At 49.1% G+C, this 18,691-nt stretch overlaps 1 protein-coding gene across 6 annotated transcripts in view; it reads right to left on the bottom strand.

Annotated features, from left to right (window-relative positions):
• SCRN1 (secernin 1) overlaps window positions 1-18,691 on the bottom strand; it is a 185,711-nt gene that overhangs the window by 62,125 nt on the left and 104,895 nt on the right. For 4 of the 6 annotated variants that reach the window (XM_069648918.1, XM_069648919.1, XM_069648921.1 and 1 more), the window contains 2 exons: window positions 15,445-15,636; window positions 894-1,065 (listed from right to left, as the gene is read on the bottom strand). In XM_069648918.1, coding sequence (XP_069505019.1) covers window positions 894-1,065; window positions 15,445-15,636 — 364 coding nt within the window. Of the gene's footprint in view, window positions 1-893; window positions 1,066-15,438; window positions 15,637-18,691 lie in introns of all 6 variants that reach the window. The other 2 variants (XM_069648920.1, XM_069648924.1) reach the window with 1 other exon arrangement.

Here is an 18,691-nt window from a genome sequence, read left to right as displayed (position 1 = left end):
GAGATAGAAAATTACAGACACATAAGGGTTTGCCCAATTCTTCCACCTTCAGAGCCACATGTTGCCTAGTTGGTCCAAAGAAGTATAGATAGCAATGACATGTATGTTTCAGCGTTACAATATACGCTTAACTCACACAGGAACTGCCTCATAGGGGATGGGAATTACTTGCTTACTCCCTAATAAACATTTAAGTACCAACTTCTAAACACGTGAAAGCCTTAGCTGTAGTTCTGTACCCCAGGATAGTATGACACTATATGACACCGTGCTTTTATATAGTGCTACATGACAGATTCTTCTCACTTCTAAGCGCTGCAACAGTATGCCTTTAGATTACAGGTTTTAATGTGAGAATATAGCTCAGATGAAAGTTGCAGACCCACCTAATCAAACTTTGACAGCCCTAGATCTTTCAAACAAAAACCCTTTTGGGAATTTAGTGCGCAATGCAGCACAATAGGTGCCACGGCTTCATGCCATTGAGGAAAAGGTTTCCAATCCTGAATTCCCTTTTACCAATCCTTGTTATCTGGCCCTTTGGTCAAGGTGGTTGCATTGATGTAAATCAGGGGCAACATGTTTGTCCTGGAAGCAAGACAACGCGGCGCAACACAGGTTTGAATCCCATCCCGCGCTTAGAAACCACTTGCAGGTATTAATCGCGTTATAAATTAACAATAAAATACAAATAAATATAAACCCCAGAATGTGCCAATTTGTACTAGAATCCTAATGCCTGTTGGGCATGAAATCATTTTTGTCACCCTATGAAGAAACCAAATACATTTTGTAAACTATTGGAGGCTACTAGCATCTCCCAGGCCCCCAGATTCGAGACCCCTCGCTGCGGTCAGTGGGTCTCACTCCAGTGCTTTCTGCTTTCCACTCACCTGGAGGGATCTGGCGTGCCGGTGAAGAAGTGAACGCAGGGGGAGTGTCCCCTCTGAGGTAAAACCGACACCATGCTGGCTGCAATGACAAAGGATTCGGCATCCGCGCAGGGCGCGCTCGCTTCGTCCCGCAAGATGTCGATCATCGTTTGCGCGGTGATGGGTCCTGCAGGTGAAGAAAAGGAAGCAAAGGTCTGGGCAGGCATCTGACAACTAGCTGGCTTCAGCTGATCGAGCACACCCATGCGGCCCCAGACACCTTATCTATTTCCCGTGTACGCTTCCCTTTCAACACAGGTCCTCCTACACCTGACGAACTGCCCTATTACGTTCATCTTGGCCTGCAACCTACTGTCTATGCCACATAAAACACCAGTGGAATACAAATCGCTCCACCTTGATCCAGGTACTGAGTTTTGCTCTTCTTTATTTAGACAGTCAATGCACTAACCTCATTCTATGGACCTGCCTACAAGAGGGAAACTAAGCCTCCATTCTCTACTTATTTTTCTCCCCGTGTAGGCGCCATGCTCCAGGCACCAGCGCCCTCTGACCTGAACAGCCCATCCACTTGTTCTTTAATGGCTGCACGGGTACTTTCTAAGTCTTGCGTAGGCGCTCCATACCTTACAACTAGATGACCCATAATACAGTCATCTGACTTTTACCCTTGTGTCTCCGCTATTTATTCCAGAACTCCATATGCTACGTGTGTTAAAAGGAGCACTCTCCCCTAGCAAGACGGCGGCAGGCTCCCCCGCCTCTCCCTTACAGGAAGACGCGCCACTCTTTACCCCGTCCAGGTCAGTAACTGGTTCTCACAAGCCACTAGAAAGTGCATGAACGTCCTGTTCCCTACACTTCCTAGTTTAACGTTTTTTTAATTTAATTTTAGTACATGCTAGTATTGGAGCCTCTAGGCCCAAACTAAGGAGAGCCCAACACTGATTGAGATTTCTCCCCGTTCTGTTCCCCCATTTAGGGAGAGCCGGTCTAGGCCCATGAAGAAGGCTTCCTTGCCGAAACGTCGCGGGACTATCCATCTTGAGGGCAACCTACCCCCGTCCCGCTTCATTATTTTGATCTACATCTAGACGTAGGTCTAGATGACTAGGTCACTCCCCAATCGGCCTACCCCAAACACTGAGTGCACCTAAAAAATACTAAGAAGGATGTACTAAGGACTATTCTTGAACTTGATCATTAGAGCTTGAACCCGACAGTTACTGTACTATTTGTTGGTTGCCCTCTGAAATATCTAAAGTAAAGAAATGTGCTGTACATTGAGGCGAACCACAACTGTTTCCACTACCCTGTAATTGATCTGCACGTGTGTGTATATATGTCTATGTCAATGCTCACCTGTTTGTGTTTTGATTATATTTGTGCTCGTTTATACAATATGAACACAAGTGAAACGCAGAACTTGTTGATTCCCTACAAAAAGTACCCGTTACACAGGGGAATATAAACAAAATGTGGAAATGAATCTGCACCTTTAAACACTGGCTAAATAAAAAGCTAAATGCACGCAACAAGTGTTTGTGCCCCCCTATCCTAAATGAAAGTAAGCTAATTATAGTTCTTTTCTCCGTATACTAAGCATGTAAAATGGTTACGTCTTTACAGAAAATGTGCATGTAAAGAGATTGTATGTATGTGGCAGGACGCCATCTTTTCCTGTTTCCATAGTTAACAGCTCATAAATCCTCCCACATTTTTGAGCAGTCCCTTCCGTTACCTAGGCTTCAGCTGATGGCACCCCCACCATGTTGCCGAGGCCTGGCGGAGGAGAATAGGGGATGATGCCCCCTCTTCTCTGTGAGGACTGAGCAGCGAGGCCCCCCGCCTTTCTTCCATCTCAGCTTCAGCACACCACTACAATGTGCCGCTAAACACAGTGACTACTCCCAGCAGGCTGCGGAGGAGGGGCTTTATGCCCGGCCATCTTGGGACAGGCAGCCTCTCAGAAAACTGGAGCAGGCACTGAGACATTTTCTGGCTTAATAACTGGCCTTTTGAAATACAAAATATTATTTTGCTGTCTGTTTGCAGCACATTTCTAGCTGATATGAGGGTATCAGAGAGAGAACCAGGATGCAACAGCAATTGGATATGACCAATATCCTCAGGGTGACAAACTCATTCGGAAACAACATCTGCTACTTTGTATGGTTAAAATAAAGGGCCATTATTATAAAGGGAGCAAAACTAGTCTATTCAACATAGATTGAGGCTTTATTTTTGATTAAATAGTGCACGGTTTGAACTGAATAACCTAATTTTAGAAGGTAAGGCAGAGTGAGAGTAAATCAGGCTTGTCCCACTGCAGGCCTTGAGGGACAGAATTCTGATGGGTTCTCAGGCTAGCCCTCATTAATATTCATGAGAAAACATTTGCATACATTTCAAATCAGTGTAGGCAAATTTCACTCTTAATGAGGGGAATCCTGAAAGTCTGACATGTGTCTGGTCCTAGAGGAAAAAAGAGCGGGAAGCAGGAAGGCACCAGGTGGGTGGGGCTTGCTAAGTTTTGAAAAAGAGCGGGAAGCAGGAAGGCACCAGTTGGGCGGTGCTTGCTAAGTGGTGAAAAAGAGCGGCAGGCACGAAGGCACCAGGTGGGCGGGGATAAGGCCAGGTGACCTAGATCCACTTGCACCTGCTCCCCATCTGCAAAGGAAAAGAAGCTGGAGGGCTCCTTAAGTAGGGAAACAGAGCAGCAAGCAGGAAGGCACCAGGTGGGCGTGGCTTGCTAAGTGGTGAAAAAGAGCGGGAAGCAGGAAGGCACCAGATGGGCGGGGCTTGCTAAGTGGTGAAAAAGAGCGGCAAGCAGGAAGGCACCAGTTGGGCGAGGCTTGCTAAGTGGTGAAAAAGAGCAGCAGGCAGGAAGGCACCAGGTGGGCAGGGCTTAGGCCAGGTGACCTAGATCCACTTGCAATGCAGTGCTGGCCTACACCACAGAGGTGAGGTGCAGGCCACGCTGGACCGTGGTGGGGTCGAACGTTCCTCTTCCCCCACCACTCACTGGCAGCATGGGGGGGCCACGTGGACTCGTCCTCGTCGCCATTGTTGGGGGTCGCCTGCCATGGCCATTGGCAGGCGCCCCTGGGTGCTGTTTCCATCAGCACACCAAGGCCCAGTGCCTGTGGGAGTTGGGGCCTGCCCTGGACATCCGGCAGGCCCCCTGGCGCTATGGAACATCAGCACCATCGGGGTGGGGGCACAGCCTGCCAGGCCCCTGACCATGCGGACCTCTGCCACCGTCCTGGCACGAGAGTCCCACGGCATCGGGGCCTGCAGGTTTGTGCCTCCACAGTAGGCCTGGAGCCTACATCTTTAAGTGAGACATGGACTCAGTCGTTCCTCTTGGGAGTCTGCAGCCATTCTCTCTCACGTGCCTGCAGGGGCTCCTTTTATTAGCTTCATGGCCCATCTTAAAGGGGCCATACACGTGAGGAAAACACATCCCCTTAAAAGGGCCAACGCACACAGGAGGGTCCCACCTAAGAACCCCGATATGCTCATTTCTGGTGACGTCACATCCCATTGCGTTTGTTGATGAGTCCCCCCACTTTAATTTTTAAGACTTGCCCCCTGACTGGGGGGCGTGCAGGGTAAAGCCGGAAACCGAGTAGCGCTGCAGGCTGAAAAACGTGTCACCTGACAAGGTATCTGTTATATCCGACCTACGTCCCGCAGCGCGGTGACGTAGGGCATGTTAATAAAAGCCCCGCCCCCTGAGTGGGAGGCAGTTCCGGGCGAAGCTGAGCCAGCGTGTGTGTGTGTTTCTTTGCGCTCCCCTGCCAAGGCCGCGCCCAGGCCATGCGGCCTTCTTGGACCGGAGCCAGCCCCTCGTGCTGGGCCTCCGGCACAACGCAGGACATAACAATGGCGACGAGGAAGTGAGCGAGCATCCACGCGCTCCGGAGACCACACGGTCGCTCCGTATAAATTTTTGGACACCCGGTGGGGGCCTCACGACCACGTGACCCCCATCCCCCTTTTCCACACCTCATCCTCGCAGGGTGAAAAAAAAAAAAAAGAGTTTTTTTTCACGTGTCGTCCCAGGCACCACCAGCACGTCGTCTCCTGCACCAATCCATCGGAGCACATGTGCCGGTAGGACGCTGCATCACCACAGGGCACGCACGAACCTGAAAGGCAGACACTCAGCGACTGAGCGCACGCATCACCATGGCGACTGGGCTATCTACCCCTGGACCTTCCACACCGTCCAGAATGGCGGCAAACCTGTCCATGGCGTCACCACCGCCTCGCACGCAGGGAAGTTCGTCGACGTTGATCCAACCATTCGACCCATTCACGGACCCATCGTCCAGTGGGCCCAGATGGCAGCTATGGCTACAGAAGTTCGAGATGGCCATGGAATGTAAGGACGTCACGTCATCCAGAAAAATGAAGGCTCATCTACTCCTTAGTGTGGGCGACGAGGTGCTGCGCATCTTTAACTCCCTGGAGGTGGACGACGGCCAAGATGCATACCAGAGCGCGAAGGACGCTCTGACAGCACATTTTCTCCCGCAATTGAATCCAGACTATGAAACCTTCATCTTCTGCACGACCATCCAGGCCACCGACGAGACCCTCGACGCCTACCACACGAGGCTGAGGAAGCTGGCCATGTCGTGTGAGTTTACGAACACTGAAAGGGAGATTAGGAGGCAAATCATAAATGGAATTCACTCGGAGAAGCTGAGGCGTCTCGTGCTCAGTGAGAAGGGTATCCCTCTACAGCGCATCCTGGAACTGGGCCGACAAAGGGAGCTTGCCCACTCCAGGGCCGCAAACATGGAAGTGACCCTACAAAAACTCCAGCCGTCACTGTCCACAGCATTGGTGGCTCAAATCTCGGACAGACAATCAACGAGGAGCGAATATGGCAGCGGTTACACCCAGAACAGGTGGCAGCCTCGAGCACCAGGACCAACTGAATGTGGATGGTGTGGTGGCCAAAGGCACGGAAGGCGAAATTGCCCGGCGCAAGGCACCACGTGTGGAGCATGTGGCCGGAAGGATCACTACGCGAAAGTGTGCAGATCCGTGAGTACGCCGTTGCAGCCCCCACAAGGATCCCAGGAGAAAGGGTCATCGAAGAAAAAGAAACAAGCCAGCGCGAGGAGGGTAGCGGTAGTCAACTCCTCGACGGAAGAAGAAGGAGATGATCTCTCAGCCCTACGACAAACAGCAGGCACGGAGAACGAAGGAAAGGGCCGAAAGGTATACTTAGTATCGACACTAAACCAAGGGCCAGCCCAGTCGAAAAGAACCGCCAGGCGACGAAAATGCATGGTCAACATACAAGGCCAGGACATACAAATGACCATCGACACGGGGGCGTCGGTAAACGTCATGCCAACCACTGTTTTCCGAACCCTCGCTCCACGACCCGAGCTAAAATCCACAGACACTCGACTATTTGCCTACGGCAGTCGAAAACCTCTACCAGTCATCGGGAGGTTCCGCACCACGCTTGAGCATGGTGAACAGAAGTTGTGGTCGAAGATCTACGTCGTCAAGGCGGGAATTGAAAGCCTGTTGAGCGGAGATGCGGCTGAAGACCTGGGCGTGGTAAAATTCATATGCCACGTTGACGACACATCCGAGGTCGAGAACTTTCTCAGGCAGCACCCCATGCTACAGAGGGGGATAGGCTGTCTCAAAGGAAAGACCATCAAACTACATATTGATCAGTCAGTGCAACCACGCGCAGTAAGACACCGACGGACACCTTTCCACATGAGGGAACAAGTCGAGAAGGAGTTAAGGTCACTCGAAGCCGCTGGTATTATCGAAGAAGTCACGGGACCAACACCGTGGGTTTCCCCGATGGTGGTCACCCGGAAGCCCAAACAGCCAGGGAAAGTTCGGATCTGCATTGACATGCGCCTGCCCAATGCAGCCATAAAGAGAGAGCGACACATAACGCCGACAATCGATGAAATCATCACTGACCTCACGGGATCGTGTGTGTTCTCGAAGGTAGACATAAAGGCGGGGTACCACCAGCTGAAGCTACACAGAGAATCGCGCTACATCACCACGTTCTCAACCCATTTGGGCCTGAGGAGGTACAAGCGCCTGAGTTTCGGCATATCGTCGGCCGCGGAGGTTTTTCAACAAACCATCCAGGAGGTCATCAGAGGCATACCAGGGGTACTGAACGTGAGCGATGACATCCTGATACATGCACCGGACATCAAGGAACACATCGTGAGACTGAAAGCACTACTGGGCAGGTTGGAAAGCGCCGGACTCACAATCCATCGAGAAAAGTGCGAATTCCTAAAACCAGAAATTACGTTTTTTGGATACCGGTTCGACCGCACCGGCATATCGCCTGATCCCCAGAAAGTGGCGGACATACAAGCTGCCAGCCCCCCCATGACTCCCACCGAGGTGCGCAGTTTCCTGGGTATGGCCACCTACTGTGGCAGATTCATTCGGAACTTAGCAACACTATCCGAACCACTGAGGGAGCTAACAAAGGCCAGCACCAAGTGGGACTGGGGACCCGAATGCCAGGAGGCATTTGAGAACATAAAAGACTCCCTGTCAACGGACACCAGGATGGCCTACTACGACACGGACCTCCCGACAGAACTATTTGTGGATGCCAGCCCAGTCGGACTCGGAGCAATCTTGATGCAGGTCACGAAAGAGGGTACAAAAAGGTCGATTGCTTATGCATCTAGGGCACTCACTGCAACGGAACAAAGGTACTCCCACATAGAGAAGGAGGCAATTGCCGTTCTATGGGGATGTCGACATTTCCACATGTACCTATATGGGCGCAAGTTCACGGCGATCACCGACCACAAGCCCCTGCTACCAATCTTCATTGGGTCATCGGCACACCCACCAGCCAGAATCACCAAGTGGCTGCTACACCTCCAGCAATATGATTTCGAACTTGTCTACCAACCGGGCAGCGGCAACCCCGCGGACTTCCTGTCGAGACACCCACGACCAGCCACCCAGCAGGAAGTGTTAGTCGCCGAAGAAACGGAGGAGCACATCTGTCAAGTGGTCCACACCATGAGGCCCAGAGCGATAAACATCGAGGACATTACGACAGAAACCCAGAATGACCCATGTTGCGATCTGGTAAAGGATGCCATCTTGTCAGGCAACTGGAAAGACTTCATGTCGCATACACGCAATAGAACCGAGGGGGCCAAGGCGTTCCTAGCAGGCATGTTCACGGTTCGACAAGACCTCTCGATCACTGAGGAAGGGCTCCTGCTAAGGGGTGACCGCATCATCATACCCCCAAGGCTGCAAGACAGGATAGTTGCCCTAGCGCATGAAGGACACCAAGGGCTTGCAAGGACAAAGGCACGGATCCGACACAGGGTTTGGTTCCCTCACATTGACGATCGAGTGGAGGACTTAGTGAACACATGTCTACCCTGCCAAATAACGAGTGGACCCCCTGACCCAGAACCGATCCTATCGGCCGAGCGTGGCCGGGCACGATGGGAAGCGATCAGCGTTGACTTTTGCAAAATCAGAGAGGGGCTACATCTACTGGTGGCAATCGATGACCACTCACGATATCCAGAGGTCGAGATACTGGAGTCCACCGCCGCGGAAGTGGTCATCCCGGTGATAGAAAAGATGTTTGCCACCCATGGTCTGCCCACGACCATTAAGAGTGACAATGGACCCCCATTCACAGGGGAGGAATTCAGGTCATACCTACAGGAACTGGGCGTCAAATACCACCATATCATGCCAAGGTGGCCGCAAGCTAATGGGGACGTCGAGCGTTTCATGAGAACTATCAACAAGGTACTCCGAGTATCTAAGGCAAACGGCAGCCCATGGAGGATCGACCTGTTCCGTTTCCTAAGGAACTATCGTGTCACCCCCCACAGCACCACGGGCATACCACCCGCTGACCTTATGTTCGGAACTGTCATCAACTCGTCGATTCCCCATCATCCAAGCAGAACCCCTAACGACATCGACCATGCACGTGTGGAAACGAGGAGAACACGTGCCAATGCTCACATGAGCGCCAAGAGAAGAGCAAGGCCCTCGAACCACAGAGTGGGCGACCAAGTCATCATGTTGCGAAACCCCACAAAATCCAAGATGGACACCAGGTATGACGAACTGCCATGGACTATCAGCAACCGGCGTGGGACCATGATAACGGTCACACGGGGAGGTCGGGAAGTAACAAGGAACGCCTCCTGGTTCAAGCCCGTGCCCCAGCACCTCTGGACGGATGGCGAAGGGCACCACGACGACAACGAGCAACAAAGCAGCGACGTGCCGGCGCAAGACCCCCAGGAAGGATCTGCGGGGGATTGCAGCTGGCAATCACCGAGACTACCCAGCAGTGAGGACACATGTACTGAAGGTGAGCAGACTGACGAGCCGAGCGGGGACAGCCCCCAAGCGAAGCGGTACAGCCTGAGAAAGGCCACGAGGCCGCCTGCGAGGCTGAATGACTATGTATGCTAATTTCCCCAGCAGTGGCAGAAGTGTTATAGTTGAGCATGCGGTTTACGTTTATGTTGTTTAGGTCATGTTGAAATAAAGGAGGAATGTTATATCCGCCCTACGTCCCGCAGCGCGGTGACGTAGGGCATGTTAATAAAAGCCCCGCCCCCTGAGTGGGAGGCAGTTCCGGGCGAAGCTGAGCCAGCGTGTGTGTGTGTTTCTTTGCGCTCCCCTGCCAAGGCCGCGCCCAGGCCATGCGGCCTTCTTGGACCGGAGCCAGCCCCTCGTGCTGGGCCTCCGGCACAACGCAGGACATAACAGTATCTTTTCATCCTGTGAACTATACGTCTACGTAATAATTATTTTTATAGTGTTTGGCACAGCGCTAGAGACAGGAAAATCCCACATAGAGCACGGATAATGCAGGAGTGAATGAGATCGCCTATATCAAAGCACTGAAGCACCGTTATCCACCCCCCCCCCACGACGTGAATGGATCTATTTTTAAAAATGTGCTTCGATTACTGTAATTTCCGAAAGGGGTCACATAGTACTATTTTGAAAACATGTTTACATTTCTTTCGGCATACCAACAATTTGAGGCACTGAGTACAAAACGATTTGCCTAGAGTCACACAGTTTGTGGGTGAGTGCTGACGTGGGGATTCCATCCCACGTCTCCACGGACATTCTGCATGGAAACGGGCAGACACGCGTTGAACATCCTCCCTCCCACGTGTCTTGGGGAAAAGGAAGTCTTTCTTCTGATTTCACGAGCCAGCCTCCATTTTCATACAAAGAACCGCTTCAAGATACAAAGGCCCCTTGTACTGATCCCAGGGCAGTTTCCTGCCATTTAATCCGCACATTCTTAACATGCAAACCCAAAGTGTGCACACAGGCAGGGCCGAATCTGGAGAAAAAAAAGTGCGTAGTGTTTGATTTCATCAGTTGGAGAGACTCCTCTGCTAACTCAAAGGCCCGAAACTGCAACCGTGACGTGGCACGCACCATTGTGGTTTTTCCATTTTTCCTGACCAGTCACACAGCCTATATCCATGATGAGTCCTGCCCGGACGCCTCAGTATATGGATGGAAAACTCAGTGATGTGCCCCAGAGAGGCCCTAAGCCTCTCAGAGTTCATGGTTGGTGGAAGAGTACCCTATTGTCAGGAATCGTGTCAGAGCCTTTCAACCAGTCCAAATGAAAGGGGCCTCGAGCCTCAGGGGTGGCCCACAGCAGCTGCCCTCATTTTGCCAGTCAGCAGTCGAATAACACAGCAATATATTCCTTTATATCTTACTTACATGCTTGGTCCTGCAGTGTGTGTTTTGCGGCGCACGCCTTACAAGCTGCGTTTGCTGGAGCCCGTCCTTCACTTCCATTGGGGAAAACAGAAGTGCTATCACCTCGTTGCCTTTCGACACTGGTTCTTCGACATCAGCAATTTGCTTACAAAGAAGGATTCATAGCTATTCTGCAGGCATTCAGTGTTTCATCTCCATGCTGGCTCCCCATCTCGTGATAATGGGCAGCTATTAACCATACCCTTTTCTCCATTATAACGTATAACCGCACACGGGTGCCTCAGACTTGTTTCTGCTCTAAGCAAGGCAGGGCCCCCAACCATCATGTTGAAATGGGCCCTCACACATCTTCAGCCGGGCCCGCCTATTGTAGCTGGAGAACAGGCTATCGAGCAACCGGTTAAACTGCAGTACACTGCACTATGGCCAGACATGGTTGGGTGAAGTTTGCACCAATGGCAACCTGCAAGAGGCTTTCCTCTCTGTATCCGTTTGTTGCCAGATAGGCAAGAAATACAGCCCTGCCTAGACAAGAAGGGCGTAGCCTGGCATGGACACTTCCTGCTTGAGCCGGCGTTCGTGAGTCCAGATGAGACTAGTGTGATGTGGCAGACCGTGATATAAGTCTTAATATGGCAAAATCAAAGGTGATGTGTATGGGTCGTCATAAGGGCAAATTAGCAACAATTGTCGCAGCCAGTGGGACTCTGGAACGGGGGAAGGAATTCTCTTACTTGGGGATCTTCATTAAGAATAAAATAGTTTGGGGCACCCGGGTGTCTGAGTGCGCCACAAAATGTTCTCAAGTGAATGGGGCAGATTTGGGATTTAGTAAGAACCTGGTGGCTGCCCTCTGGAGACTATTCTCCCTATTTTAATACTAAAGCTATGGGGCCGAAGAGTGGGGCCACTCGCTTTTAAACCCCACACAATGAAAAGAGAATGATTTCCAGCGTGGTCTGTGCGGAGTAGCAACTGGTGTTCCGAAAATTGCGTCGCACTTGGAAGCCGGTTGGGGTTATATCGCTGATGCCCTAAACCTGACACCACTGATATTGTGGCCAAGACTGTGGCCTACTGGGGTGTATGATTATCCTCTCTCACATTGGACCGTAAAGGATCTGTTGTCATCAGAAGTGGGCGGCTGTAGCCCATGGACATTTATAAAGCAGGCTCTGTCCTCAATGGGATTTAGTAACTCACTTATAAGGTTCCATGTGATAATGTCCCTGCAAAAATGTCGCCTGGCAAAAAAGTCGACAAAAATGGCCATTTTGTGCAGGGTCATTATTACATTGAACATGCGGCGGACACCCCAGCAACCACCAAAACCTTTTCTTTCTTCACACCCCCTTGAACCCTGCTCCCCTAGACCCCATATATAATGTCGTCATGACCTTTTCCGGTGACATTATGTACGGCGACCATATATATGGGAAAAATATTACTGGATACCAATTATGAGGCCCATTGAGGAAAGGGTAGTTCTAAAAAATGATTCAGAAACGAGAACTAATTCGGCAAAGCTGCGAGCTTGAAAAGCCCACGGTGCAATATTTTCTGGAGTATAGCCCACAGTTGGGTTTGGATAATTAGACCAGCTGGTTGGCCAACACGCGTAAGAGGGGTATTTAATTTAATCTTAGAGTAAACCGCCTACCTGTAGCCTCTGTGGCGGCTAATTGGTCTGCTAGCAAGAAACAGCCCATAGCCCCTTTTGGGGGCTGTAATGAAATAACAGATTTTTTAAAATTCTTTTGGCCTATCTCAATGATGCCCAGAAGCAAGTTTCTTTTACCTATTTTTAGACTGTATAATATTTGTACATTAAGCGACGCTAAGATGTTGGTGTTTTCCCTTACCTGTAAAGAACGTGGCCGATTCTATTTGTGGTTTTATTGAAAATGCTTTATATCTGAGAAAATCAAATGTTGCTTAAAAAAAGTATTTTATCGGATGTTGGAAATATTTTGCACTTTTGTGTGTGGATTTTGTACTTATATGTAATGAAAATTCAGAAATAAAGTTTGATTGATTTGATAAATTGACTAGAGGGATAACTTTTCTGGGCTTTAACTGAGAATCCAAGTTCCAACCCAAATCCCGGGAAGAAACTCTTAACTTCAAATGTGGCTGCGGCAAATGATTGGGGGATGACAAAATGTTTGAATGAATGCATCCCTGGTATTGGAGGTTGTGTTCCCCCCTCAGCTCCAAACTTACCATAAGAGGGAAGGTCAGTGCCATTATTTAGATCAGTGCTGACCTGAGTCCCTGAATTACAAAAGGGACGTCTCGATCAATTCATTTTTGAGAGTACACTCTACAGGTTTTGCAGCTCATCAAAGGCCATTCTGAAGCTCTTCCGGTGATTGTGACTACCGGAGCCTCTGAACCAAGAAATTATCTTGCACCAGTGCCTTTTGCCCGTGGCTCGGGGGTGTAGAGGTGGAGCAGGGGGCCTGACCCACCTGCTCCACCGATTCCCTAAACATAGAGAGCCTGCAGTGTGTGATCCTGCAGAGAAACAGAGAAATGTTGGTGAGGACACAGATAAGTGAGTACCGGTAAGCAGACTAAGCAATGGGTCTGGGGACACTACGCCTGCGCAATGCAACTTAATACAAAGTGACGACAAAGGTTGATGCCTGTTGCACAGACTTGGCCCCGGAACCAATGCTTCATCTGAACCGTGCACATGCCAACCCGCCCCACTGGCAGAAGGCCGCTCTTCTACTCTTTCCTCCTTCTGGAAACTTTTCTTTTGTCCTCCAGTTTCCGGCAGCAGCGGGCGGGATGCTCTTCGTCACTTTCGCAAACCATCGAAAATCCAGGAACAACGACGAAGCAGGAACCTGAAGAACACGACAAGGACACAACACTTTCTGGCTGTGATGTTCCTGGGGGACACTTTGGCGCATCTTTAACATGAGATTGATGCCAGCCTTAAGGGTTTGTATCTCCTCAATAAGCTGCATCTTAATTGCCAGTTGAAATAGTAGTGGAAGTTGAGGAGAAGAGACTTGCCTAGAACCAACCACCTGGTTCCTTCATTTCATGGCAGGAACCTGCGTTAGTTGATATGCTACTCGGCTGTCACGCAGAGCCAGTGTTAAGGCTTTCCCTGAAGGCTGAGTGCTCCTTGGTGATCCTGGGTGCAGCAGAGAGGTGGTAGAAAACTGTTTAGGATCTGTTGTCAGGACAGAAAGGTTTGCCACTCACTTGCTCCTTTTGGAACAAAGATTGCTTGAGGAGACAACCTAGCTAGGACAAGCTAGCCCTGCGTGCTTTGGCGGATTGAGGGTCCGTGCCATGGTGGGCTGTGGGTGGTACAGCAGGACTTGAACTTGTGTGTGCGGGTGATCTTTGCCGCCCTTATTGGCAATCTGGCCAGACCTGCTCCCATCACCTTTCTTTTTAGTGCACCAGGAAGGCAGAACGTGTTGCTCTGACCTAGAACAGGATCCGACTTCAGTGGATCATGCAATGGTTGCTTTGGGGGGGAGGGTGAAAGACCCCTAAATATTATAACGATGCAAGAGAAGATTCAATGATCAGTCAGGAACCACCAGGGAGAAGGTCGAACCTCTGTATGTGGTCAATGTTGTATAATTTAGATGTGAAATTACTGTACGTTTCAACTGCTGGTTCGATGCTTTTTGGCGGGAACTGAACTGGGCAACATGTTTCTTAACCTCACCCCACCAACTTCTGATAGAGGAAATGGCAGTGTTAAAAGGGGATCTCTGGAAGGAATAACAACCATACTCACCTATCTTCCCTTTGCCAACATCCTCCAAACCATGGCCACCTTTGATCAATGTATGGCTTCAGGAGTAGAAAAGAACCATAGAATTTAAAGGCAAACCAAACTGTTCCAGCACCAGGTCGGCTCCATCAGTCCCTCCGTCTATCGCGAGCAGTGGAATGCATGAGGTCCAGTATTGGATTTGCGATACCCACGGTGGACAGGATGAGCTATGCTCACTGTGCGCTAGGACACTCAGGACAGAGGAGGGTGAACTTGCATGTCACTCAATAAAAGAGAAAAAGGCCCTGAGCCAGCCGCCATGCCAGTCTATCACTGGCAACTTTAAAGGTATGTGTGATCAACCAGAAAATAGATTAAAAAAGCTCCACAAAAGGGAACAGGGAAAGGGATTGGGCATTTAGTTCAATTTCATTCTGGCTTCCCCTTTTACGGCTTTCACTGCCAGACTTCTATGATTTCCTATCGAAATTAGGATATACAAGTCTTAAGAGCAGTAAAAGGGTTACAACTGCATGCATTTCAGAGAGGGTCTTTTTAAAGAGGAGCCAGGCGTGCTTATTTACTTGAAGAGATGTCCTACCAGGCCAGACCACCTTAACACCACAATCGACACCTGTCCTCATGTCACAAGAATCACCTATATGAAATAGTGTCCATGTTTGAAAACATCTGCATCATGACCTATGAGAGTGGACTGCAACCATTGGCTCTACATCGGCTTCTGACTACAACCCCAATCAGCCCAAGCAAGCAAAATCAATGGTGTGTGATCATGGAAGTCGGAGTCCAAGCCATCTGCATAGCCGCTGAATGCAGGCCACAGATTATGCATCCAAGAATTAAAAGCACTGTTGGCAGAAAAGCCAGCCATGTACACAGTAAATATGACTGATAGGATGGGACTAGTTGGCAACTATACAACAAAAAGTACACACAAAGAAAATATTGTGCACACAATTCTCTTCATCATTGGATGTACATCTAGGAGCTCACCTGCAGCTTTTTCTAGGCGCTCCAGGACGGTGCAGCTGGCCGTCTGTTGTTCCTCACAGGTGGAGAAGACTTCAGCGAAGTTGAACTCTGTCTGTCCGTCCCACCAGCCTTCGCTTACTGCGTGGTCTCTCAGTTCAGGATGTTCAGCGTCTAATTTAGTGGTCAACTGCAAGCGGCTGCAAACACACCTGGATCCCTCTGAAGAGAGAGCAAAGAGGATCAGATCAGCCAAGAGCCAACCAGACTAGGACCAGACAACGTCACCATAGATACCAACAGCATCAGGGAACGGTAAGAAATTCTACACACCTCATTCCTTTGCTCCTGCCACACCATAGTATTATTGGAGAAATGAGCGCAGCTGAATGCGCATCCGCGCAGTTGGCTTTTTCCTCCAATTGTGATTGGTTCCCTCACACTGCAGACAGAGTAGAGATGTGTGCATGCTTTCCATGCAAGGAATAGTATCAAAGGATCTGCCAATGTTTCCATGCCTTTCATGCAAGCAGTATTTATAGTGTGATCTCAGCCGTGCGTGCATGCAGCAGCTTGAAAGTGCTGCCACCTTAGCTATCACGGTTGCAGTCATTGCCCCATTATTTCCACTCATTGTACCAGGTTCTTGCTGCCACAGGAACATTGACCACAATGTGAGGAAATAAACTCATTGCATGTGAATTGCAATGATGCAAACACCGGCAACCCCTGGCAGAATGCAAGCCAGGTGCAGGAACTGTGGGGCTGGGGCATCCGTGTGGAATTTACATGCCTGCGGAGATCAGACTGTACGGATGTGGGAAGCCTGCACACACACTGTGCAGGTCTCCTCCGGGTGCACAGCCATTAAAATGTGGCTGACAATCTTTAGCCCTGTTCTCACTGTATGAATACTCTGCTTTTTTGTCGCAAGCATTTTTCAATTCTTTTAAAGGTTTTACAAAGGTGTCTGTATTCTGACGTTGTTCCGTACACAATAACCAAAACTTAACTTGGTGCTAATCCAAAAATAGTTTATTCAGCTGGGATTTTAGTTGATTGAATCAATTCATAAATTATATTCAAAAAGTGCCTTTTACAGTTTACACGTGTTTCGGCCAGCAGGCCTTTCTCAAAACAGGGCTAAATTGGTTATATTTCTGCTCAAATTGTCCTCTATTTAAATGTTAATAGACATGTATATAGAACAAATGTATCGACAGAAAATTGGGCTTGGTAGTAGGTACAATTGGTAAGGAAAGAGAGACAAAAGGTTTGATACTATATTAATAATGAGTTTACATAATAAGTCATTGGCAGAACAGATTCTGATCTCTATACTCATTATAGGCTTTAGGGGCAGCGGTTAGAAGCAGTGGCACCGGGGTCACCATGCCCTACCTAGGAGAGCCACATCATTGGTTTTCCCCCCTCCCAACACCAGGAAAAAATGGTGCTTTTGGAGGGGAGTTGGTTCCTGGTTACCTTAAACAGACTACAGCTACCAGAATTCCTTGAGACCTATTGAGACAAATTTGAAACACCTGAAAGGACAGCCTCCCTGATGATTGTTAGAGACATGAAAGCGCTTGGAGGAGAACAGCAACTTGAAATGCAGCAGGTATCTAACACTGGGAACTAGAGTGCACGCCTCACCCACCCTCTGTTTTTCTACAAAATCTGATCTCTATATTCATTAGGTATAACACTCATTTGGTGGCATTTAATTTGATTTATTTATTTATTAATTGGTCATTTGTTAGGCGCTTATACAATTATCAAAACTGTTTCAAAGCGCCCACAGGGCGACAGGGTGGGGACATGGGAGGTAGACAATGAAAATTCCCACATTTCACTTAATTCCTCCATTAAATATGTTAGTTGATCCATAAGCCATGGTCATATCAAGTTTAACTTATTTCCTCATTAAATATGTAATTTGATCAATAAACCATATTCATATAATACTCACATTCCATAGTCGGCGTGCTAGGATACCTTAGATTATTTCTTTAATCAGAATGATCCCAGTGGAGCAGAGCGGAATAATGAAAAGGTGCACACACTGATACTCTGTGTCTTGTAAACTAGGAACTGACATGTAAGACCCCCCTCCTCCCTCCCTAGACCGTTCCGACCGAAATCAGCTCAAATGCCTACCCTGATAACCTGCATCACAACCTTTCTGACGCTTCATTTATTTTTCAGATCAAGGTTCTACTTTTTCCGACTACTCTCAGACTTGGAGACAGTCGCCACCACACAAACGTTTAACGACATTTGCAGGTACCCCTCTCAAATTTGAGGGACGATATTTGGTCCCCATTTTAACACAAACTGGATGAGGTCCACTCATACCTTCTTCCTTAGTGTCCTCCCTTGTGTCCTCCCTGTCGCAACTCACCCGGGGAGGAGGCAAGAGAGGAAAGGGGGAAATGAGGCGGGACGGCAGGCAGCAATTTTTATCTCACGCTACCACCCTACTTGGAGTTGCAACACCGTTTGCGGTGAGGGGTACTAACGGTTGATTGTGCTGTCTTACACCCTGAAATAACTCATTCACGCCATGGGAAAGGCATAGACATCTTCCTCCACTCACACTGTGATTGCACTTCTCCTTTCCATGAACTACATGCCCGATCCAGGTAGCCGGCTGCTCTTGACCAAGGAACATCTGTTCATCCATGGCAGACAGTGTTTGTGTCTGCCGCTGCCAACAGTTGCCCACAGGAGGGGGTATGGTCTAGAGTACAAGTTTAGGGTAAGCTCTTCCGGGCTACCAAGAGTTTTTCTAAATAATAATTTTACTACCCACTGTCATAAAACTCAAAGATCATTCATATGTCTTTGCAGGGTCTTCAATTACGCCCTGAGGAAGCGTTTATCAAACTGGGATTTCCGCATATACACCTGGTCTCCCTACTCAACCTTATGATGTCACAACCACGTTGGCATACCCTATTAAGTGATTCATAACCGCTACAGAATTTGGGCATCCTAGGTGATACCAAAAAGTAAAAAGAAGAGAACAATTTAATTAAAATATGACCAATTTATTACATTTTTTGTTCTCAAATGCATCCCAGTTGATGCCAAGAAAAAATAACAATTTGGCGGAGTGTGTGGGAGTGTTCCTGGTGTTCGTTACTCTGATTCCCTTTGGCTGTGACCTGCTGCTGCTTTGAGTAACTTTTCCAGCTCTACTGAACACAGTGTTGCAAACCCACCTCAAGACGTGGAGCGTCGCAGAGTGTGTGGGAGTGTTCCTGGTGTTCGT

The sequence above is a fragment of the Ambystoma mexicanum genome, chromosome 2q (assembly GCF_040938575.1).
Source record: "Ambystoma mexicanum isolate Mex_15411 chromosome 2q, UKY_AmexF1_1, whole genome shotgun sequence".
Taxonomy (NCBI): Eukaryota; Metazoa; Chordata; class Amphibia; order Caudata; family Ambystomatidae; genus Ambystoma; species Ambystoma mexicanum.
Note: the sequence above shows the minus strand (reverse complement) of the source record. Positions and strands in the feature narration are given on the sequence as shown.